Source organism: Pelodiscus sinensis, chromosome 2, assembly GCF_052426305.1.
Source record: "Pelodiscus sinensis isolate ZL-2025 chromosome 2, ASM5242630v1, whole genome shotgun sequence".
In the NCBI taxonomy this organism is placed as follows: Eukaryota; Metazoa; Chordata; order Testudines; family Trionychidae; genus Pelodiscus; species Pelodiscus sinensis.
The window spans coordinates 95177147-95202765 of record NC_143053.1 but is presented as its reverse complement, the minus strand read 5'-3'; the positions used below and the strand labels follow the sequence as shown (position 1 = coordinate 95202765).

The 25619-nt window shown below is 38.8% G+C and overlaps 1 protein-coding gene across 3 annotated transcripts in view; it reads right to left on the bottom strand.

The window, feature by feature from the left end:
• Positions 1 to 12313: 12313 nt before the first annotated feature.
• The window catches only part of SOCS6 (suppressor of cytokine signaling 6), a 37456-nt gene continuing 24150 nt past the window's right edge, over positions 12314 to 25619 (bottom strand). For all 3 annotated transcript variants that reach the window (XM_075921048.2, XM_075921049.2, XM_075921047.2), the window contains one exon: positions 12314 to 16933. In XM_075921048.2, coding sequence (XP_075777163.1) covers positions 15204 to 16808 — 1605 coding nt within the window. In that variant the 5' untranslated portion in view covers positions 16809 to 16933 and the 3' untranslated portion in view covers positions 12314 to 15203. The remainder of the gene's footprint in view (positions 16934 to 25619) is intronic.

Below are 25619 nucleotides of genomic sequence, written 5' to 3'. Positions count from 1 at the left end.
CTAGACTTTGGGGGAGGGAGGGATCACAAGTCACTAATCACACATTTGCTGATTTTAATTACCTTCCTCTTTCTTTTTAAAAAAATGTAGTCAAATCCCTGTGCGATGTTCACTTTCATTCCTAATCAGAAACTTAAAAGTACCAGAAATCCCCCTCAGCTTTTGCTCTTTTCAACTAAAATAATTCTTGTCTTTATTCCCCATTGAAAGCTATTTGTATATTTCCACTGGGAAATATCTGGGACTCAAAGCAAAAGCACAAGTGCTAGCATATTCATTAGTAGGGTATTTTACTTATTCCAAGAGTATCAAGGATACAAATGTTAAGGATTCACCCTGCTTTTCCTCCCTTTAGCAATCTAATCTGTCTTTTAAAAGAAATGAAACTTGTGGTGCTTATTTTTAAACTAAGGGTCCAATAGTATCTTTAAAAAGCTAAATTATATTGCAGAAAAGCTGCCTCTGCGTAACAGCAGCAGATGACTAGACATCAGGGTTGACCAGTAGTCATTGTTTACAAGACTGCTTTACTAATGACTAGAAACAAATTCAGTTGAAGAAAAAGCATTGCTAATGTGTTGCAATCAAAGTTCCCTCTAAACTGCATGGCAGCACAATTCTGCAGCTGCTTAATCAACCTCAGCCAGTCAGAGGCTCAGGGCTCCGCACATGGAGCTGCCTGACTGGGCAGGGCTGATTAAGCAACTGTGTGGCCATGCTGCCATGCATCTTAGAGGGAACTTTGGTTGTAATGTTCATCCCCACACACAACTTATTCAAGTACTTCTGGGTGCCATATTCACTAAACAAGAAAAGAACAAGGATGAAACACTCTAATCCAGTACATTTGGGTCTGGAAACAGCTGTGAGCCAGCATGATTTTAGTTAACCAAATGTCTACTTATCATGGGTGTGGTCAAGTTTCCCACAATCCCATTTACAGACACCAGTCTTGGCTCTCAACATAGTTTGCTGTTGTTTAGCTCTAACCTACCCCTAAATGTCTTTTAAGAGCCTAGTAAGCAGTTGTTAAGACAGTTGGTAAAATCAAAATGGAGTCAGGGTTTTGAAAAGGAATTCAAAATGGAACCCGTCATGAGTGACAGAGACTTTGCCGCCAAAACACTTTTGCACACAGCACTGTGGTTGTGCGCATGGCACCAATTATGTGCACACGGCACAGAAATCTGCACAAGGCATGTAGACTTTGCACACGTCATTCTACTTTTCTACACGAGACTCTAGCTGTTTTCCTGCCTTTTAACTCATAAATACACTGATTCCTGAGAGGATCGGGTAGGCAGTTCTTCATCACACCACAGAGGAGAGTTGCTTACTGTACCTGGAAGCTGTGGCGAAGGCCAGGACCATCTCAAGTTACAGACAGACCTCATCCCACTGCCACCATCAGGGTGCTTGGACCCACCGTTGTGGCAACTGCCCAACACAATGAGTCCATAGCTACCTGCGTCCCAAGTCATTGGACATCAACTACATGAAGTGAGGTTGCTTGCTGTGGCGAAGGCCCTCTGCACTACTGGACAGCTTCGTGATTACCGAGCAGCTTTGTTTTCCATCATAAAGGAGAGAATCAAGCAAAGACAGAACTATTCGTTTACCTTGCCAACTCACCTGCCCTAACATCGCTGAGGTTTACACGTCTAAGGACTCCTCAGAGTTCCTCCCCTACGGCTGTCCATAGCCACAGGATAAAAGGTCCTGAGCACCTGTTCCTGTTCCATCAGACCTCTGACTGAGTACAGTATTCCACTGTTAGCCTATGGTTATCTTCGCTATCTCCTGTTATATTAGAGGGAGAGGGGCTGGAGTTGTTCAATATTGATTTATTGTTATTGGCTGTAGTGTTTCACCTGTTGTGTTTTACAATATATATGTTCCTGTTAAATGTGAAAGTGAGTCTGTGTTTATTGGAATCCGTAAAATCCGCTGCTGATTAGATACGGCAGGTTCCAGGGTAAGCCCTCTTCTGAGACAGAGGTATTATAGCACCATGTCAGATCAGGCCCTATATTTAATAAATTCTATTCTGTTAGTGTGCCTTTGCTAACACAGTGGAAGTGTTGGTAATGCTGCAAGACAACATTGACCTCCCATGGTCCGGCAAATTCTCTGATTTGGCCCCGAACAGGTGCTAAGGGTGCCGGACTAGTGAGGTCAACCTGTATAGAGCTTGAGTCACCTTCTCTACTCCAAAGGAAGTGCAAGTAGCACTCTTTTGCTACAAGTTGATACGCTGATCCCTCAAAAGATTTCTGAAGCCTAATTTTAAGAAGTTGAGCAGACACTACCACCAAAAAAAAAAGCCTCTTTTACAATTATGGGTGATAGTTCAAAATTAGTTTGTTCTTGAATTTCTTGTCCTTCTGCACTGTTTGAATGACTGCACAAATTGTCATTTTGATTCAGCTACAAGCATCCATTTTGACAGCCTATGATGGCAGGATGATTCTGGAGCATTCAGCAGGTTTTGAATTAAAATTAACTATTAGTAGAATAATGTTCAGAGGGTAGCTAGTGGCTTTTCACTCAGTCACTAAAAAGCAAGAATTGCATGGAAAAAAAATCAGAAATTCCAGTTGGATCAAATACCTCCTCTTGTAAATGGCAGATGAATTATAGCTCTTTGTAATGCATGATCAAAAGAAATGGGAATATCTTCCTCAATGGTCACTGCTTTCCTGCAGTCTACCATGAATCTTGCACCTGGCAGAGTTAAGCAGTGGTAGCTATAGAGAAAAGGTTTAGTGATTTGTTATCTTGTGTGATTTTTCTCAAAGGGGTCAAGGAGCTAGCTCTCCTCATGTTTCCAGAGAAGGGGGAAGAAGAGATTAAATGAAGATGAGTCCAAAAGGAACATACTACCTCTCACTGAAGGCAGCTACAACACTTGTTTTCCTATTACATTGTTATATAACCAACTACTGTATTTGCCACAGGGATATTTTATTATCATTAATAGGAGAGGAAGTGTTTTGCACATTCAAAGATGGAATGATCTAGGTGGGTGGGGAAAGTGTGTACATGTGTGTGTGAGAGAGCGAGAGCATGGTGACTCAAACAACTTCCTTGAAGCTGTCCAGCAGCAATCAGTAAGGTTTTGCTGGAAGATAGCAAAGTTTTACCAACATGCTCTATGCAGAACCATTTTCATTTTACATAAAAAAACCCTTCATTCAGTTGATAGTAACTCCCACTAGAAATAAAAGGACAGAAATCAAATAACAAAGAGTTCATCTTTAAGTCCCAGTTGGTAGCTCTGAATAGGACTCTTCCATACACTATATGCATTAGAGACTGCCAGTGCAGTTCAGGGAAATGATACAAAACATGATCAAAGCATTGGAAAAGCTTAATTTTACAAATGATCAGGGATATGCAAACATCAACAGCTGACATAAAATTGTTTAGCACAACTTTTGTTTTCTTTTTAAGCCTATTTCAGCATCACTGGGCATAATAAATTCAACTATTTTTAAACTGAATAGGATAAAATCAGTTATTTTTCATTAGTTTTTTTCTTATTACATTTGTATTCTTATTTCATTGTACTTATTACAGTTCTGCTTTGTTGTCATTCATACAATAAGATGATTTAAGAACTATATAAAGCTATCTAAGGTATCCTTTGAGTGAGTCAGAAATATTATTTCTCTTTTAATGATTTTGTCCTTCTCCTGCACAGCATTCAGAATTTTAAATTAATATTTACTTTTTCCTTGCCTATTCCAGTGTCAAATAGTGAAGTCATCACACCTTTGGTAATACTTTCCCAAATAAAATACTATTACAGAGACAAAACATTGTCATTAAGAAGATCTTAAATGAACACTATTGCTCTAAAAATGTGTTTCAATAGCATATACCAGTCCAGAATACACTTCCAATGTCATTATAATTTTAAATCAGGGAGACCAAAACCACATGGTTTTCTCTTTACAATAGAAACTGTAAAGAATGTAGGAAGTATATTTTAGTATGGCTAAATTCAGTTTCCTCATTTGGAGTCACAACAGAAGTTAAACAAAAACCCTGCCTTGTAAAATAAATTCACACTATTATCCACCTTAATAGGATAACAAAGTCTAAGTATTGACATTTCTCATGACATTTTCAAATAGTTTTTAGCATAGGACAATGCAGGAATGAACTGCCAGAGTAGAAAATTCCAGTAACCTAGTACCTGCACACATATACAATTTATATATCTCACATCACTGACAAGTTGGTCAGCTATAGGTGACAACTATCTTTTCCTCACACTATGAAAATTCAAAGTATCACACCGAGTTTTTGCATCAGAATATACATGTAAGCATCAGCAACGCACCCAGGGTTTAAAGTCCTGGAAATTGCTTGCCAGTGACTTCCCTCAACATTTGCAATACACCTGCTTACATAATGCTTAAGATAATGCAAGGTATCATGCACACCAACAACAAAGTAACTCAAGACTCTTCCAAAAACATCCAATTCTACCCAAACCATGAAGACTTACATGGATATGATTTGCCAGCCACAGAGGCTTCTAGAGAGATTTGTGGGAACAAAGCTTTCCTGAAGCCTGCATGAAGAATTCCAAGTAGCATCAGTTAAGGAACACTATTGCAAATGTATAAAACTACGATCAGATAGCTAAAGATATAATCAAATGAATTTGTGTATAATTTGTATTTTTTATTATTTTGTTATCATTTGGCAAGGCTTCCTGCATACAGTCCTTGCTACAAACAGGGAAAATGCCTCTTCCCCAAGAAACAAACGAATGCAAAACATTGCTGGGAAACAGCAAACAGTAACAGGCTTCATTAATATTTTGATATGTTTTGCAGTGTGCTTATTGTGATTCTGATGAAAAAATAAGCATTCATACACCCAATTAGGAATGGAATAAATCATAATACATACACTGCAGTGTTCTCTTGTTCATTAATTTGCTCTTTTCCATTTTTTTAATTAAGCTGGGATTTCAAAAGAGCCTAGGGTATTACAGTAGGATATAGGTGTCAAATCCCTCTGGCTCCTTCAAATACAGGCAGTCCCCGGGTTACGTACAAGATAGGGACTGTAGGTTTGTTCTTAAGTTGAATTTGTATGTAAGTCAGAACTGGCGTCCAGATTCAGCCGCTGCTGAAACTCACCAGCGGCTGACTACAGGAAGCCCGAGGCAGAGTTGCTCTGCCCTGGGCTTCCTGGAATCAGCCGCTGATCAGTTTCAACAGCGGCTGAATTTGGACGCCTGGGGTAGAGCAGCTGGGGCACTGCCGGGTTGGTCCCGCAGCGCTGCTCCTCGGCGCTACTGGACCAACCCGGCAGCACCCCAGCTGCTCTACCCCAGGTGTCCCCAAGTCAGCCGCTGATGAAAGTGATCAGCGGCTGATTCCAGGAAGCCCGGGGCAGAGCAACTCTGCCTCGGGCTTCCTGCAGTCAGCCGCTGGTCAGTTTCAGTAGTGGCTGACTTGGGGACGCCAGGGGCAGAGCAGCTGGGGTGTTGCCGGGTTGGTCCAATAGCGCCGAGGAGCGGCGCTGCGGGACCAACCCGGCAGCACCCCAGCTGCTCTACTCCAGGCATTGTCAGCGAGAAAAGCCTGGTCTGCTGGGGGGGGGGGCCCTAGCTGCGCCCCCCCCCCCAGTAGACCAGGGAGATGCGGGTGGCGGGACCGCCGAGACGCGCCGCGGTCCCGCCCACATCCTCCGCGGCTTTGCTTCGCGTCTCCCTGGTCTGCTGGGGGGAGCCCCCCCCCAGCAGACCAGGGAGACGGGGAGCGAAGCCTTGGAGGACGCTGGCAGCGGGACAGCCACGGCGCGTCTGGGCTGTCCCACTGCCCGCGTGCTCCGCGGCTTTGCTCCGCATCTCCGTGGTCTGTTAGGGGGGGGCTCCCCCCCCAGCAGACCAGGGAGACGCGGAGCAGCTTTTCTCGCCCCGGAGGACGCGGGCGGTGGGACTGCGGTGCATCTGGGCGTCCCGCCGCTTGCGTCCTCCGGGGCGAGAAAAGCCCCATTCGTAACTGCGGATCCGCCTAACTCGTGGACTGCCTGTATCCCAGTTTATATTTCCAGTGTAAATATTGTGTTCCTTTCTACCTAGGAGGTACCAGTGAATCTTACTGAAAGGGCTGATAGGGTCTTAGGTTGGCTCATTATAAGAGTTGTAGTTTTTGTCAACTGTTCACCATTTAAAGGGCATCTGATTTTCACCAACTCTAACCCCGATTTGTTTAGAATTTCACATTCCTTCAAACATCCAGAGCATGTAACTGGTACTAGACAGAACAGCTGAGTTTGAAACAAAGGAATTGATAGAAAAGTTTATTATATTTAAGTAGAATTCTGTGTTGTCTTGGAGACAAAGTGGTAAACTAAGCACTTGGACAAATATCATTTTACAGTGAGAACTTCATAGCAAGTTCATTGATTTGCCTCCCTCATATCAGTGCTAATAGGGAAAAGTATGCTGCTAGGACACTCACAAGTCTAATTGGTGTTTTGATAATATTTTGGAAAAGCATATTTAAATTTTATTTTTCTTGGGTGTTTCCTTGGAGATCAGAGAGTGAAGTAAGAGGCTATCACTTTTATCCCAAGGAGTCAGATCTCTTCATACTGAGATTTGAATTTGCAGTTAACTGATTGAGGATTAAAGAATATATAGCTTGTGCACATTAGACCTACACTCAGTTCTCAGCATTTAAACAGTGATTAAAGTACACCATTCCATTTAAAGTAGACCTTGGGGAGGAGTGTAACTTGTGAGAAATATACCTCCAGTGAGTCATTTAACTGGCATTAGACATGTAAGTTAGCACATTTATACTTATTTATATTATGGTATTCCTAATCAGGTCCCCACTGTGCTAAAGACATTGCTAAATTGGCATACTGTACCCTCCTCCACTGCAAAACAAGATCTGTGGCAGGGTTGGCCCAGATCAGCTGACTCAGGCTCACAAGGCTCCAGACTGGTGCCTCAACTCTGAGATAATGCGAGGGGGAAGGGTCTCAGAACCCCCACTCTAGCCTGAATATCTAAATTGCAATTTACACCCCTGCAGCTTGAGCCCTGCTAGTGCAGGACAGCTGACCTAGGCTCTGAGACTCCATGCTGTGGGTTTTTAATCACAGTGTAGATATAAGCCTATATATTTATCTTCAGTGCACTGAAACTGTAGAAAGGTAAATGACAAAAACAGATATAAGGGCAAGTTGAAGAAACTAAATGAGCACTCAAGTGGCATTACACTCTCAGCAGGGAATGGAAAGCAGGAAGAAAAGCTGTATTTGGAGGTGTTATCCTGGCAGGGTCCGTCTGTGCTCCCAGGAATATGTTGTACAGTCCACACAGTACTGCTTAGAAGTTCTGAAAATCAAGTCACCTATTTCAGAACCAAACTAGTGCATAGAATCGAAATGCAAGCTCAGGCAACATCCCAGTAGCAGATGCAGGTCAAAAGGTAGCCATTGAATATTAGAAAGTCCTATACATTATTTCACATTTAAACCTCAAAACCATAAAGGAAAAAGATACCAAGAACACAGTACCCAGAGTTCTACTCCCTGGCAGATACCATGAATTGCAGAGCCCAATCACACCCCTCTCTAACCAGAGCGGAAAACAGACGCTTGGAACGTGTCAGAATGTATCTGTGAATTGTGAACAAAAGCTGTTTTGCTTACCAAACAGTGGTCCTTTATGGACTTTTTCATCCTGTATTACCATATTCAAGAATTCAAAAATAAGTCTGGCCCTAAAATTGAGGGCATGGTTTCTTGCCTCCTAGGTTTTGATCCTCAAATGTGTAAATTTGGTCACATTTTCTTCACGATCACGAGGACTACAAATGTACTTACAAGTTGAACATCACACCTAATCACATGGTTCCAGAAGCTGGAGCTTTAAGGAAACAATCCCAAATATCACAAGAATTGGCAATACTGCTTCGCCAAACCAGTGCAGGCAAAAGCTTACTTGCTTTGCTTAGTTTTATTCTTAGCTTTTAAAATCCCTCAAGTAACACAAAACACAAGTTGTTGGTCTAGATTCCTGTGAAGCCCTACACAGAAGCTGGAAGGAAATGTGTTTTTAAAAGATGAGATTTTTCCTGTGAAGAACTGAGTTCCTGGCAGTGCATGTACAAAAGCAGTGGATCATAAGGTCCAAAGAACTCTGAGACAGAACAGGAAAGAGCAGCTGCTCTTTTCTGATGGAGGCAGTGAACTAGGGCAAAGTTGGAATGCTGAATGCAGGCTCTGGGGGAATACTAGTGCCAAAAATCTCTTCAGCCCAGATGCCTCTTAGCTTGATGAGACATGGCTAAACACAGAAATGTCCTCCAGACTGGTAAATTGAGAGCTGTAAGAGAAAAAAATTTCCCTCACCAGAAGGTTTTAACAGAACACAAGACAATGCAGCATCATTGAAAACGGAGAATGTGGTAATGATAAGTGCTAGAGCTCATTCACCAAGAATACTGCAAAGTATTTTCTCTGTTAATATAGCATAATTTAAATAATATTTAAAGTGCTATAAACTAAAAGGGTCTGCATTAAAAAAACATGACTGGTTTCTGGCTCATACATTGCAGAAGGCCAAGCAAACCACAAAACTGTCTCAGAGCCAGAAGGAAAAATGTTACATACCTTCATACATCTTAAGAGAGCTGCAGAACCTATAGTAAGATGGAGAACTCAAGTATAAAGCTCGCTCCTTTGCATTTTAGGATTCATGATGTAGAATTCTGTAAGCATCCTATCCCTAAAAGTATCTCAAGTCTTTCCAATCCAAAGAATTGCTTCAGCTCAACACAGAATGAAGAAAATTAGGAAGAATACTGAATTCAAGACTAGACTGTATCTAAGAATAGGTGGATAATGGGGGCCCACAGATCCACAGTACAATGCCTCCTAAACTTTCTGAGGCAAAGCCTAATGCTATTCTTCTCCCAATCCTTCCTCTTCTCTTTTCCATCCCACTCCCTTTCACAATGTGACCCCACTCTCCTCAGTACATAGGTATGCGAACAGCACTGGTACAGGGACAGAAACTGGATCTAGCACAGGGTGGATAATCCTTGCACAACCAGTGCATGCTCCTGGAGTATTGTGAGCTGAGGTAAGTTTTATTTGCATGTCCTTCCTGATGTCAGCCAAGCAAAGCTGTGTTTGCCTCCTCTTGCCCATTTTGGAAGGAATCTCTTGAATTTACTGCATTTGCAAACAACCATAAGAAGAGAGCCAGTGCTGCTTTAAGACTTTAGGTGATTCAATGAAGGCTATTGGAAAACTGGCTAGCTAGAGTCTGATATTCCATGTTGAGCGCACATAACACATAGCATTTCTGAGTCATTCCCCAGCTCCAAGAAAATATTTTATTTTCCCTACATAATCCCATTCCCACTCTGAATGGTTTTTGATGAGAGGAAACAGCAGAATCAATTTCCAAATATATGACACACTTAGAAGACATAAGGATACAAGTGTTCCTGTAGACAACAGGAGTTTGGTTTAAAAAAAATATATTCAAGAAAGTCCTCAATTAAGACAGAATTTCAGGCTATCCTTATGTTCCTTTTAAGTCTATGAGACTTAAGCCGTGTCCTGAAACGGCATGTATTTAAACACATGCTTACGTGGTTTTCTGAATCAGGCCTAAAAGAGAACTCAAAATTTAACAAACAAAAAACAGTTAGTGATAACATAGTGATTACCATATTGTTACTATACCGTACCAAGGAAATAGATTAAGTGAGACACCTACCTCAAATGAGAGAAGATCTCATGAGTGATAAAGCCACAGCTCTCTCTTTAATACTTATGAGAGTAACAGCATTCAAAATTAAAGCTTTATTCCTTTGGTACAAATACCATGTTTCATGTGGTGAGGCACCTATACCAAAGGGTAGGCTTTCTTCATCCACTCTCCCACGTGTAAAACAGATGCTACATAATACGAACGAGGCTGGGAGCATGTGCATCTTAATTATAAACATTTCAATTGTATACAGTCGTGTTTCAAATTTATAATTGCACTCCTAACAATCCCAACCGTATCCCTCCCCCCACATCTAAGTAAAAGTTTACAGACAAGCTGAAGCAGTTGTGATCTTACTGGACTGAATTCACCCCAGTATAATTGGAAGTAGGTTCACTGGCTTCTGTGGAACTGAGCATGCTTAAATGCTTACCGTACATTTGACCTGGTATTTTTAAAAGCAAAATTTAAAAGACTTGATGTTGAGACAGAACAACCACATAACACACTGCACTTTCAAAATCAACTAGAAACATGTGAACAAAAACAGCTGCTGACTTGAAACAAGCACAAATATGCAATTACATGTCAGTGTATGATCAACCCAAACAATTATTGCAACAGCAGCAGCTATCTCACCCTTGACTTCAATGAAGAGATAGCATCTTCACCTCCCTCCCACTCAAAGACTGATGACATTAGCTAATACCGTTATGTATATTATTTTAATTAAACATTTTAAAAAAGAGAAAAGGATATTGAAATAGGTGAAATGTGATTTTGGGAAACTGAGTATCAAGTGTACAGGGAGAAAACAAAACCATGACAACTATGTATGTAAAAAGACATGCAAATTATTCATATAATACAAATTATTAATCCTTAAATATTTTTAAAATTCTGTATGCATTCCCTTACTTGAAAACATCCTAAACTCCCTTAATTTAACCAAAATAGCATTAGATAAACTGGTGATAATGTACTTGGTACATTTTTTACTTCAGTTTTGGAGCTTACATTCAAACTACTTGATGGCTTTTCTGGGAATTATGACTGCTTATTTTATTTAGAAAGAAAAAAAGTTATAGCACCTGTTAAGGCAGGCATTTTGGACTTTTTGCATTAAAATACTAAAAGCAGCACAGCTACCTACAGGAAACGATAATAGCAAAAGCTATACATGTTTAAAGTGTGCATGCATGCTCAATAAACATTTTAATTATGTACTGGCAACGTTCTGGAAAGCATAAATGATAGCCAGAGCTATGGGACAGCAACTTCTTAGGAGAGTCAGTAGAAGGAAAAATTGCAGCTATATTATGATCAAACAAATAGTAGTTCTATGGCTCATTGATACGATTTAAGTCAGCTATCACCACTCCCTTAAAAAGTCAATATTTGCTTCAGGTTTTCATTTTGTTATTGAATACTCCACGATTCTTTTGTGAATGAAATTTTTATTTACACAATGTATCTAGAAGCAGATACATAAATCCTTATACAATTATTTTTCAAAAATGTGCAAGAAATTACTATAATTTTGTTTACAAACCAAAACACATTAAAATCAATGGACTTTGGATAATTTATTCTGTGGTGTGCTTAGTACAAACAATGCACACCTAGCTTGAACCATACAGAAAAGTGTAAACTACAGCAATCTGGATTGTAAGTATTAATTTCATGGCACTCCATCACCACTATAAAATTCTTTAACCCAACATGTATTAATACAAAATTTTGTAAGAATTTTCTTCATTATCCCCGTGTAGGGTTTAAAACATTTTCCAGCTATAGCAAACTCCATAATATTTTGTGGTGTTATGAGTTATTAACTGTCCCATATCTATTAATAAAGAATGTGTAATATTTTTCTTTGCCAAATTTTATAAAATGTTAAAAGAAATAAGATTGGCAATCATTATTGTACCCATCACTTAGCTTAGAATTTAAAAGTTATGTAAATGAGAACCATTCCTTGTTGGAATTACAGGCTATATATTGCTGGTATCATGATTTAATTTACATATCCAGAATTCATACAGTATGAAATTCAGAAAAGAAAAACTACTCGTATTTTGATTTGCCCAGCTGTCAATTTTCATATAAAACACCTCTTAGCATGAAAAAATATGAAATGTATATATTTGAAAATAAAATGTCTACTTAACAATAGCATTTCCAAAGCTACTAATGGTGGAAGCCATCTTGATAAAAAAAGATGGTATGGAATTATGTTAGCAGCAGCATATGAGAAAACTATTGCAACTGATCAAAAAATATAAATAAACTTAAATTTGCTCTAACACTGCTGGAAAAATCAGAAAAAAAATCCTTTTAGCATAATATCAAAATACAAGCTGTAGTTTTAATCTAATTAGTAAAGCAGCCAATGTTGCCAGTAACTTCCATCATCTTGTAGCTTCAGAAATCAATTTTATTTCAAAGTTTCAACTTCAAATACATTTTGCAACAATATAGTTGCAACTCTGATTGTTGTGCTGAATAAAAATCGGCACTGTTTAATTGTAAAGGAACAGAGCCAAGTAATGTTTATATTATTTTTATTTAATCTTTGTTTATCGTCCTTTTTTAAAAGCCTGAAAATAATTTTTTTTAATACTACCATTTTTGTTTTCTTCCATTTGGCAAACACAGATGTTGTTCATCTATTTGTTATACAGCACAAACCAACACAGTCTTTCCTGATTACAGTTGTTGCCCTTTAATAAATTTTCAGCTGCCTTGTAAATAAACAACATTACTGTGACTGTCACAGTAATCGCTATAATAAGCAAGAATACATCAATGTTGTCAAAACAGGATTTTTTAATTTGTGCTCCTACTACCGGCTGGAAGACTGCTTCAGTAACAAAGAGAGATTCTGAACCAGCAGTTGAAAAAACAAATGGTGGATTTCAAAATATTTGAATTTTGGAGCTTACAGCATCAGATAAAAAAATTCTAGGCAGATTTTCTCTTACTTAACAGGGGCCTTTTAATGAAAGCTGTAGAAAACTCATCCAAAAGTAGCAATTAGAACATGACCTTTTACTAAGTTTACAATTAAAGTAAACAGCAAGGAAGGCAACACAAAATGGACAGCAATAATTTAATCAAAAGTAATATTTCAGAAGTGACCAACTTATAGGTGATAAAAACTGAAATAAATGAAGATATGAAAAGAAATTTAGCACACAAGTCCATGTACATTTTCTTAATACAGCAATGAAATTGAGATTTTAGAGTTTCATAAATTTTAACTCATATGCAAGGTCCATTAAAAACATGTGCACATCACATATTTTAAATGCATCTTTTTTAAACACTGAGTTATATTTCACTAATTCTATATCATTGTGTAAATGTACTACATGGTTCCAGAGGCTTTGTACAATGTACAGTACATCTGGATTGTGTGGGGAAAGAAGTTTTAAAATGAAGCACACATGAAAGGTTTTCATCCTAACAAGTATGTTTTATATTCCATAAAAATGATTTCCTCGGTCCTCCTCTCAGATAGAATCAGAACGCTGTACCATGCTGTAAGATTATTGTGCCATTCCGAATAAAGTTTGTAGCCCTGATTCAAAGAAGAATAACATATCCAGAAGAGAAAAATCTGGATTCAAGCTTGCATAAATATATCTCAATGGTAGACACAACAAATTAAACATATGTACTTTGCTGAGAATATTGTTTTAATTAAAAAATATTGGACAAAAGAAGAAATCAGCATCTTCTACACCAGCTTTATCTGCCTTTGATTTTTTTTTAACACTGTAATCCAAAAAAAATTAAAGCATATCAATTCAGGCAACACAAAAGGTAGCGCAACTGAAGCACTTTGCAGCAATAACTGTATCCACTGCTACAAATTCATTTCAGGGGACAAAAAAGCAGATATAATAAGCAGAAGAAAAGGATCCAAAAAAGGATTTATCAATTCTACAATAGCCTTTTTCAATGTTGGTCTTTACTGAATAGCAACTCCTATAAATTGCTGATGGAGAAGGTGACATGCTAAAAATATAACATTGATTTAAAAACAAAAAGTTAGTCATGGTCACCTTTAAAACTGCAAGCACAAATTTAATACAGCTATAGAAGGAAACACAAATATGATCAATATTGCACAAAGAAAACTTTGCAATCTAGGCCTCAGTCTCCCAATTCAGAAATCTTTTAAAAGGTCAGACTCTCCATAGACTTTTCAAATGCCACTATCTTTGTCAGATGTTAGAAGTGTTTATTGAATTGATTTGATAGTTCTATGTCAAAACAGTCAATTTTCATGACAGCGCCTGAAACAGTTGGTAACAAGGCACTTTTCTGTGGCTCCTTATTAAAACAAAACCTTTTCTCCTACTAAATTCACATATTCAAATGTTAATAAATGCAGTCTTGGGGATAATTTGTTTACGCGCACACATTCCATGACCCTGCCAAAAAAAAATTAAATACAATTAAAAAAAAAATCACAGAATCAAATCCTAACTATCAAAACGCAAGCAGGAAGAAACAAAACTTTATCTGGTGTAGAATTTTTTTCCCCACAAATCTTGGTTCATTATCATTTTAATTGACAGTTACTACAATTAGGTAGATTTTTTTTCAGTTATATCATTAGTAATTCATGTTTAGCATTTATCTAAATACAATTTCCATATTGATGAAAATTATTGTTTTTCAAAACTGTTTTAACAGCTATTTTTAAAAGAACAAATTATAAGGAAATTCCAAGAAAAAGAAAATTCAACAAAAATTCTCAAAGGCAAAATAGCATGTTAAAACTATGAAATCACTTAGGAGAAAGGAGGTTTTCAAAGATATGCTGCATAACTATATTCCATCACAGAGTTAACATCAATGAATAAGTTTTAAATGAGGGCAGTTCTATGGAGATTTTAATTAGGATGCTGGAAAATCATTTTCGCTGCATTACCTAAATTCTGTAATTTATCTACCTGTATGTTTTATCCAATATTATCTTTATAAAATAGGCCATTTTAAGAAGACAAAAATTCCATTCTATACGTTTCATTTCACTTTTACTTATGGTTGATATACATAAAATGCATTCTGAACGCATAAAAATCACAGTGGATAGCAGCAAAGAACTTGGGAAAATTAAGAAGAATTTGATCATTCACATTGTGATTATTTTCTGCACATTGATGAAAGATAGCTATTTCACTCTTCTAAAAACCTTTAGACCATTCTTTTTAAAAAGACTCCCCCCCCCAAACAAAAAAAAACACCAAACAAACAAACAAACAAAAAACCAAAAATAATGCATTACCCCTTCTTTACACACAAAAATGAAACATTGTTATGGCAGCAAAAGATTTTGATAGCAATGAAAATTTGTAAACTGTATTTCAATCTTTTGTTGTTGTTGTTCCCAAAGTGCAAGATGCAAGATTCCCATAAGCTTTCAGTAGTGCTTTTCCTGTAAATAATCCTTCATTTTGTTTGGCAAAGGCAGTTTCTGGATCAGGTCTATTCTGGTATACTGACGTATAACAAAACGACACAGGTACTGTAAGGAACGCACCTGCATAAACCGAGATACTGGATTTGTCAATCTCACTGGATAAGTTGCAGATCCAGGCAATCGAGACCTAGAATAGCAAAAAGCTCCATTTTCAGAGTCCCTGATTGAATGTTCAATTAAATCAACAATAGAAGTATGTCCTTCCACATCTGGTTGTTCATAAAAGCTAAACCTACCATTTGAATGTTCAATTCTAGTATGAAGAGTTTTACCATGGGAGCGAAAACTTAGACTTAAAAGATAACGGTCGTCAGAGCTATCTCGAACAAGAAATGAACCATCGGGCACATTCGCCAGTTTTCCTTCTGCCTCCCAACGTGTAATAGGGCCCCAGTACCATCCTTGTCTTGCAAGTTTTTTCAGTTCCTCCGTGAGGCTCGTCACAACCATTGGACCACTATTTTGTACAGAATCATAAACTCTTCCAACTCCTGGGGCAGAGTTAGGATCAAAATTCAAATGGCAGCGCATACTTTCAGCCACATGGGCATCTGTGCCATTCAGTCCATTAAAGTTCCTTTGGATTTGATTATTCTGCATCGGAGGTAGCAATGGTGACAGTGGAGGGACTTCACTGTGATTAACTCGTGGACTTTGCAACATGACTCCTGTGGTACCAATCAACAAACCATTTACTGCCTGGTCCACAAAGATATCTTGAGCAACAACTACATCTTGATCCACCTGACCCTCATCTTCATGAAAAGCATTTCCGCCCACTTGAGAAGAAACAGTAGAAACTTCCATGGGTGAGGAACTATCCAGACAGTAACTACGTGATCCTTCCAAAGGATACATTCCCTCATCTAAAGGCACAGTATACTGAATGTAGTCCTGAGGCATTAGTCCAATAACTACAGGCACATGTTCATCAATATGAAGATGTAGGTCCCCATTCTGGGATTCTGTACTTTTTAATGTATTGTTTTGTTCTTGAAACACACTATCTGACTGCAAGTCATGAAAGTCCTTTCGAACACCATTCAGTGCTGGACTTGGATTAGAGGAGTGGACCAAGGCCTTGACTTTCACTTCCATTTTGATACAAGTCTCTTCTGAATTTGTCGATCGAAGGGGCCATGGTGTTGGACTGTAATGGTGGTTACGTAGGGATGTTGATCTCAGAGGTCTTTGAGCTCTCACATCTTTAAAGGTTATTGGAGCAGATGAGGAAGAAAATGTATCATCATCAGCAGAGCTTACAGATGGTGTGCTGCTTTTACCTTTCTGCTTTTGTTTTGCTGAAAGCCTTCTTTTTAACGTACCCATTAAGCTTTCACTTTTTGATCTATTTTTGGCACCTTTTTCATCTTCACAGTTAACTTCACAGCTAGCCAAATCTTTACCATAGCAGCTGCCAAACAAGGAGTCATCTTTTCCAAATTCACTTAATGATGGCTGCTGAACCACTACAAAGTCACTTTCTTCTTTGCTTTTATTTAAGTTAAAGGACTTACGAATTGTTTTGAGACTAATTTTCTTCATTATGACAATTTGCCAAGTCTGGCTGATCAAAAACTCTTCTGGTATTTTAGACTTAACACATGTAGAACAGCCTCTGCTTCATGTATGTATATTATTCAGCCTCATTTAACTTCAAGAGCCATTTCCTGGAAATAAATAAAAAGACAGTTAACTTCACAAAAGAAACTTTTTAAAGTTATTCATGAGTTTTTTTGTACATAAAACAAAAACTACAGTATTTAAGAGATGGGCACCAAATGAATACAAACTTGTACACAGGAAATCCAGTTAAGTTCAAGAAATGGCTTAAGACTACTACATCTGTTTTTGACGTGTGTGTGTGTGTGTGTGTGTGTGTGTGTGTGTGTGTGTGTGTGTGTGTGTGTGTGTGTGTGTTTCAAAGGGGTAGCCATATTAGTCTGTTTCAGCAAAAACTATGAGGAGTCCTGAGGCACCTTAAATACTAACATATTCATTTGGGCATAAGCTTTCACAATACAGTATATCTGAGGAAGTGGGTTCCAAATAAATCTTCATCTTTAAGCCGCCACAATCTGTGTGAAAGGACCAACCCCAACACAGGGGAAGCTGATTCATTAATGAAGATGGTAATAGCTAATAGCTACTACATACTTCCTACTCAGGTGACTGTCACAGCACAGCCATGAGGAAATTGTCCTAAGTAGACAAGCCTTATCAGATCTTTATCCACTTGGTGTGCCCTGCTTCTTTGGTTCCAATATCAGAGGTCCAGGCATGGGGGATGGAGAGCAGAGACAGCAAAGTGTACCTGCTCAATACTGCTCCTTGCCCCCTGCTTCCTTTCCCACCCTGAGTATCAAGTCAGAGAAAAGTGAGGAGTAATTGGAGCTTTGGCTCTATCCCCTTCCTCCTGAGATGAAATGGTACAAAGGGTGGCATCAGGTATAGGACTACAGTAAGTCACTTCCCCCTTACTCCCTCCCAGTTCTGCCGACAGGGAGGGTAAAGAGGCAATTGCTCCAGGGCCAAGTGATTCAAAGGGGCCTTGGGCTCCAGTCACCACCATTCATCATTTCTTTAAAACAGATACACTCCGTAACATTCAACACTTCAGCTCTTTAAGAAACTATGTTAAATAGAACATTCACAGATTTCAGGGTGTGCATGTAGGAATTGGAGATATCTAAAGGTGTCAGTGAAATCACCTAAATATATAAGTAAAACACATAATGATATGGTACAGTATAATTTTATTAGAATGAGTTTGGGATAGCTGAATTACTCATGAGTGGCAAAGTAGGGAGTAGGTATTAGAAAACTACATTGGATGCTGGTGGGACCATAGAAGACTGAAAGCTGTATATAAGATGAAAAGCCAACATGAGGAACAGGGAGGTGGAAATGGAAAGCTGTCTGATCCAGATTACATTCCAGCATAACTTGGATCTATGACTGACTTGCAAGGTTTGCAGGTAGTTCTGTTTCTGAGGATTTCCAAAACATTTTTTTTAAATCTAAGAAAATACTGAAGCAAAAAAACAATAAAAAAAAATCACCACTGCATGAATCTATCGTTATCAGCATTTATACATTAAGGTCCTTAATTCTGCCCACTATATCTGTAATGCATATGCAGAGTTACAATAATTCAAACTACTTTAACTTTGACCCATCTGGGGCATCCTGAGAGCAGGCAGAACACAAAAACCTTATCACAGAGTTTCACTAAGTTTAAGAATAAAGTATTAATTCTGAAGACTCTAATGAAAAGAAACAAAGGAAAGAAAGGAAAAGGTCATCTCTGATTTTTTTCTTGCTTCTGAATGCCTCTATGGGAGCAGAATAGTTCTTGTTTGGATTAATTTAAGTTGTTCATTAGCATACGTTCTGATTATCTAAGGATTTCTGCAGAGTGGAACCTTACCTTGGAATTTCAGGTTACTGTGCCTTGAGAAAACTACAACATTATCAAACAAAATTTTGATTGGATTTGAAATTTTGTATTTTAATTTTATTCCAATTTAACAAAACAGTTCCCTGGATTCTGCAAAACTTTATTAAAATTCTCAGCAGGCAATGCAAAGCTGAAATCTGGATAAAAAACTGTAGAGCTGTCTCTCCTTCGGGGAGAAAGATAGAGAATGGCATATCTAATTTCGGAAAAAGAAACATATAAATCCAAACCTGTTAGTCAACCATGAAAACTAGTATACTTCATGAAAGCTAGAATCTAAGTAATACCAAAAAAGCTAAGGAAATCACTTTTTAAAAACACCAGATGTTTATCATTTTTCCCAGCTTTGTCACAGAAAAATATATTTGATTTTCAATTGTATCAAAAAAGTACATTTCAAGTTCCAGATAAACACTAATAATTTTGAAATCACTAATATCCTTTGTAAAGTTTAATTCATCCATAAAATATATAATAAGAAATACTACGTATGTTCAGTATGAAACAAATAGATTACTGATTTAAAAACTAAAGTAAATACCACATTATAAAGAATACAAAAGATCTGTGTCACCAAATGAAACTATATTTTAAAATGCTGTAGCTGCCTATATTTTTTCTTGTGACCTTACTGGCCTTGTACTACCAACAAGAAAGAAAGATCTGCCACTTTCCACTGCAACTATAAACACCATTTTTTAGTACAAAAATCTTCTAGATTGTCAGTATGTAACATCTGGTTACTAAAGCATACCAGGAGAATGATGGTCACATCTTGAAGTTTTGAAAACTTATGCAGGATAACCTTGGTATGTCAAACAACAATTTATTTTCCCATGGACAAGCAACATGATCAAATGAATTATGGTCCTGGCCTGAAGCTCACTGAATTAAACTGAAATATTTAATTTAACTGAAAGTTTCAACTGGCTTTTTATTAAATCCTATTATGTACTGGACCAGTTTGTACTGAAAAGTCCAATTACTTGATTTAAGTTAAAAATTATACTGACCTAACTATGTTGCTCAAGGCTGTAAGCAAATGCCAAACACAGAAATGATATAATTGCCATACTCCTATCTGAGATTCGTTTCTACATCTATGGACTGAATTATGTCTTTTGGGCATAGCATAACACCTATGTTCAGCATATTGTCTACAAAGATGCCCAACTCTGAATTGCAGTCAGTTTCCCAGGAAAGAGTCCCCATAGCTTCTAACCCTGGCCTATGATGTTTGTTATTATATGTATTTCTTTACATTTGGCTGTTACAAAAGGTACAGAGTTTGTGCAAAATTCACTAAGTGATCCAGATTGCTCTGAACCAACAACCTATCCTCTTCATTATTTACCATTCCTATAGTTTGTGTGTCATTTGCAAATGTCATCAATGGTGATTTATTTTGTATTCTTCCAGGTCACTGATAAAAATGTTAAATAGCATAGGATCAAGAACCAATTCCTTCGCAACCCCCCTAGAAGCACTCTTTTTAAATAAATTCCGGCTTACAATTACATTTCATGACCTGACAACCATCTTTTAATCCATTTAAGATGTGCCATGTTAATTCTGTCTAGTTGTAGTTTAATATCAAAAAGTCATGCAGTACCAAGTAAAATGCCTTACACATGTCTAAATATACTATATTCATACTATTATAATAAAATAATAATATATGGAGATATACCACCTCATAGAACTGGAAGGGACCTTGAGAGGTCTTTGAGTCCAGTCTCCTGCCCTCACAGCAGGACCAAGTACCATCCCTATTATCTTTATCAACTAGTCTTGTAATCTTATAAAAACAGACATCAAGTTAGTATGACATGGTTTATTTTCCAGAAACACGTGTTTACTGGAGTTATGGTGGTTCTGTATTTAAAATATACCGTGAAAACTAAAGAATTGCACATGTTTGAACAACCATCACCCACATTTGTTTATTTAAAATATTTCAGAGCAGTTTGAATTAAAATTTTCATGTATCAAAACAGTTTAAACAGAAAATCTGGCACATCTGTCATAATGGCTTACATATGGGAGTGTATCAACAGAATTTTTGTGTATCTGTATTTATAGAGCCTTTACTTATTTTACCTGGTTCACATTTCTAGGTTAACTATAGCCATTTCCTGAGATAAAACACTATTTACAGTACTGTCAGAAGACCTTACTATGTAACAGGTCTGTTTTGGAAATTAATCTCAGACACACAACACATTTTCTCCTTATAAACAGCTAATACGAAAAGCAGACACACCCATACGTGGCAAAACTTAAACAATTACAATTCAAATGATAATTCTGAAGTACTGAATAGAAACAAAAATAGAATCACAAATTGACACAGTACTATTGTTTAGCATGCATTTATATAATTTATGTTTCCCTATAATTAGGGTTGCAGGTTTGTCACAGAGGTGAAAAAAATTAAGATACTGTGAGTGACTTCTCTATCTGGGAGGGAAGGCTCTAGGAGGGCTGCCCCACCAACCCAGTGTTGAGAGTGGCACCAAGCTGAAGGGTAGAGATATGTTGGACAGCCAGACTGCCCTGCATCTGCTCCACAGTAGGGAGTGTAGTCAATTAACCGATAAGCAAAAACGTATAGGTTAATGCTATAGACTATATACATTTCCCTCCCCCCTTTGCCAGTACATTTTTTAGCAGGCTGGCCAGCAGCCTGGCTCAGTTCCAGCTCACGCTGGGTCGAGGAGCTCAGACCCTTAGCCCTACCCCCGCCCTATACAGGGGCTGCTGCCACCCCACACTGCTGCTTCTTTATCAGAGCAGCAGCACAGGGCAACAGGCAGCCAGCCTATGAGGGGAGCTGATTTTTAAACTGGTTCCCCTCGCAAACAAGCTCCCGCCTGGCACCCCATGCTGCTGTCTCTAATACAGAGGCAGCAGCACAGAGTGGCAGGGAGCTTTTCAGGAGAAAGGCCAGAGTGCACTGACTGCTGGCCCCATCCCAGGGACTTCAGAATAGTTGCCTAACCAACAAGAATTACTTGGGTTACTCGACCATTCAATTAACTGACATTTAACATCCCTGCTCCATAGTGGCAGCTTCTGTGTCCCACAGAACTGGGTCCAGCTCCCCATATCTATGTTGCAACGAAGCACACATGGTTGCCCAGCTGCCCTTCCATCATGACGAGCCTGGAGAAATCTGAATGAGTAGCCTTGTGATCTGGTGAGTGTGGGGCGGACTCACTCTCAATGCTTGGGCACAGCCTCACTGAGCACAGGAGCTGCTGCTACGAGTAGCATAAGGTGGGCTCTCTCTCAACCACTGGTTCCAGCTGGACTAAGCCCTATGGGATGAGAGTCATTGCTGCAGGGTGAGAGAGGAAGGCTCACTCTCTAACTACGTCCCACCTCCCAGGGGCCTCCTTGCCTTACAAAGCTGGAATAAAGAGTTTCAGTGACTGCACAGAAGGTGCTGAGTCAGTGTCCCTTACACAGGGGAGGAGAAGAAAGCAGTATTAACAGAGAGAAAGAAGAATGCTGGTCTGCTATGATTTTGAAGAGAAAGATTTCAATTTCATTTATCAGGGCTTTGCTTTTTTTAGGGAGTGGAGGGATAAAAATTTCCCTGACAAAACAGTTGCTTTTCCTATAACTGGATGTTTCAATTAATTATTTAGTCCATTTATGTGCAGCAATAGTGTAATGGAGAGTTAAACACAGCATACTATAAGTATTAAATCATAAATAAAAATCCCAGTTACAAGTTATTAGATTTATTATAGTTTAGGATGAAGCATAATACATCTTATCTACAAAGTTTACAACAAAGCAAAAGCACATCCTGTTTCAGACCATTCAGCACAACTGTGCACAGAGATAAACTGAACAGAACAATATAGACAATACCTATAATCAACACTCACTATATGGTTCGGGAGATTTACAAAAGGAATTTGTTTGCTTTAAAAAAAAAGGGGGGGGGGGGAGGAACACACTTCAGAAACATTTGGTTAGAGCCTAATACTGAAAACATGAAAGAACATAGTTAGTCTTGGATCTGAAAGCATTTTAATATAAATGCAGTTACCTAAAGTTGTGAACTTAATTATCGCAGGTAACATGCCCCCGATTTTTAATGCTGAATGTGCTACTGATTTGAAAGGGAAATTATGTATGCTTATAGAAGAAACTGACATGACACAGCCCAAATTTACTCAGAAATATGAACATGTAAACTTTGCACTACTCATTAAAGTCACAGTCACTTAACTTTATTTATTCTCTGTGGGTTCAGACCAAATTTCTAATACGTATTTTAAACTTTATCCTAAACAATATATTAATAGCCTGAACCTGAGTCAAATTTCATAACTGAAGGGGCGCAATCACCATAAGGCTTCAATAAAGGAATCACAGTAGTCAAAGTATTTGCATACAGTAGAGTCCCTATCATCTGACATAAAAGGGACTGACACATGGTCGGATTACCAAATATGTCGGATGATAGGGACTGCTGCTGAGGAAGACGCGACCCCAGCAGGAGCCCTATCAGCTGCTCTTAGAGAGCACAGGGACAGTTGCTGCTGCCGGGGCCGCTTCTTCCCCGGCGGCAGCAGCAACAGCAACAGCAGCAGCAGCTGTCCCCATGCTCTCTAGGAGTAGCTGATGGGGCTCCTGCCGGGGCCACGTCTTCCCCGGCAGCAGTGCATCAGCTGCTCCTAGAAAGCACGGGGACAGCTGCTGCTGCTGCCGCCGGGGAAGTAGCGACCCCGGCAGGAGCCGCATCAGCGGCTCTAGGGCACGGGGCGGGAGAACGGCCCCATTTGCTGCCCCGTTGTTCCGGGCAGAAGCAGCAGCAGCTGCTCCAAGAGAGTGACGGGGCAGCAAGCGGGGCCGTTGTCCCTGCCCGTGCTGTATCCAATCCTGCAGCTCCCAGGGTCAAAGTCCCCGGGAGCTGCAGGGTCGGATAAAGCAGAGTGTCAGATTACCGGGAGTCAGATAATCCGGACTCCACTGTAATTATGATTTCTTTTCAAAGTAAGTACTCAAAATTTTAACTTAAAACAAATATCCCTGTGATCTGGAAAGCTGTATAAAAATATTATGAAAATACTTGGCTGCAGCAAATAGGAAGTATGGTTGGTTTTATGTCAATTGCTAAGAAACAGTTCTTTAAAAGCTAACGTGGTGTATTTTATTTGACACCTCATAATATCCATTGGTGAGTTGCACCTTCATCAAAATGGTAAGAGAAGATGCTGTCTAATGATGAGATTTTCCCACATCTATCCTTCAATACTTCAAATGTTAATGAAAAGAATAATGCCCAGGTCCATTCTAGACACTACAAAATAAAAAAATCCAGGTGGAGAAGACTACAAACTGCACAGCAATCTTCAGTTTTTTACTGTGTCCTAAGCACATTGACTGCTATGTTTGTTCTTTTTACTAAACTTGGACTAAATTCCTGAACAAAGGTGAAAATTTCTGTTTTCATTTAAGCCTTTATAATCTGAATGCTTTTTTCTGTTGATGCTCTAGAGCCTTCTTGAAAACAAAGAAACATAACAGCCGTGTTTGGGGCTGGCCTTGGTACAGTTTTATATTACAAATGGGAATTGTACCAAAGTCCATTCTATCTCCTTCTTGCTTTTCTTTGGAGCTCTGTTGCTCAGCATGGGCCTTGTAGCTTAGCATAAATTCTGTACAAACACGCTTTCATATGTGAGATGGAAAGAGGTAAAAGCAGTTCTGAGGTTCTTAGGAACTGATGAGATATAGATAATTCTGCACCTTATAGTTTCAGTTTAATCATGCTTCAGGCCCTTTCTTGTCTAACAACAAATAATAAAGACCTATTCTCCCGAACATTCATTATTATGCACCAAGCATTTATACCTTTCAAACTTTGATAAAATAATTAACAAAAGAAAAAAGTTTTCTGTCTCACGTGGGTCTAACAAAATCCATTTTCCAAAGGAAAACAAACTACATTCAGTTACTGCATACTGTTCTCTAGCTTCAAATACAAAATAGCTAGTCACATCTGTTTTAAGGATGTTAAAATGCGATTGTCTGGCTAATCATGTAGTCAATACAATTTGTATCGACTATACAATTAATCGATAAGCACCTCTGCAGAGCCGCAGTGGAAGAAGCTCCAGGAACCAACTCGAGCTGGGACAGAGCAGTCTTCGCTCGTGCTGGCTCCAGCCACCCGCACTGTTCCACTCCGGAGTCACCCACAGGGCTCTTGTACATTTCAAAAGCAGAAGCACCCACACTAGGCACTAGCATAAGCAGGGACTGAAGCAATCCCTGCTCGTGATGTTTCCCCACTGTGCCTCTTCCTCCCTGTCCCCACCAGAGATGGTGCTGGGGGATAACTGGTAAAGCCGGTTCCCCCAACACTGGCTCCTGCTCTCCCCGCTTGTTGCATCTCTATGATAGAGGCCGCAATTGGAGGGGGGGAAGCGACTAGTTGAGTCAACTAGTTGCTTGTATCACTAATATGTTCTACAATTTTTTTTGTTTACCTGACATGTATAAAGCATACATGTAAAACTGCACAGCAGTAATAAGGCTTTACCAGCATACACATCAAATCCGGTAACCTTCAACACGCCTTAAAAGAGTAGAAGTTGCGTTCACCTTTGCGAACAGAAAACCAGGAAGAAAACCACATTAATTAAAAAACACTCTGTGTGTAAAAAGTTTTTGCATGATTAACAGTGCAATCAGTTGTACACAAAATAACAGAATGCAAAACCATTTAAGCTGATGCTAGAGTTCAGAGTTTAAATCTTAGGATTGGTCCTATCCTCAGAAGCATCAGCTTGCTTCCTGGTCTTCAACCTCCTATTAGGTAAGCAACACTTTTACCTCAACAAGGAAGCTGACAATGCAAACCTGAAATGGGT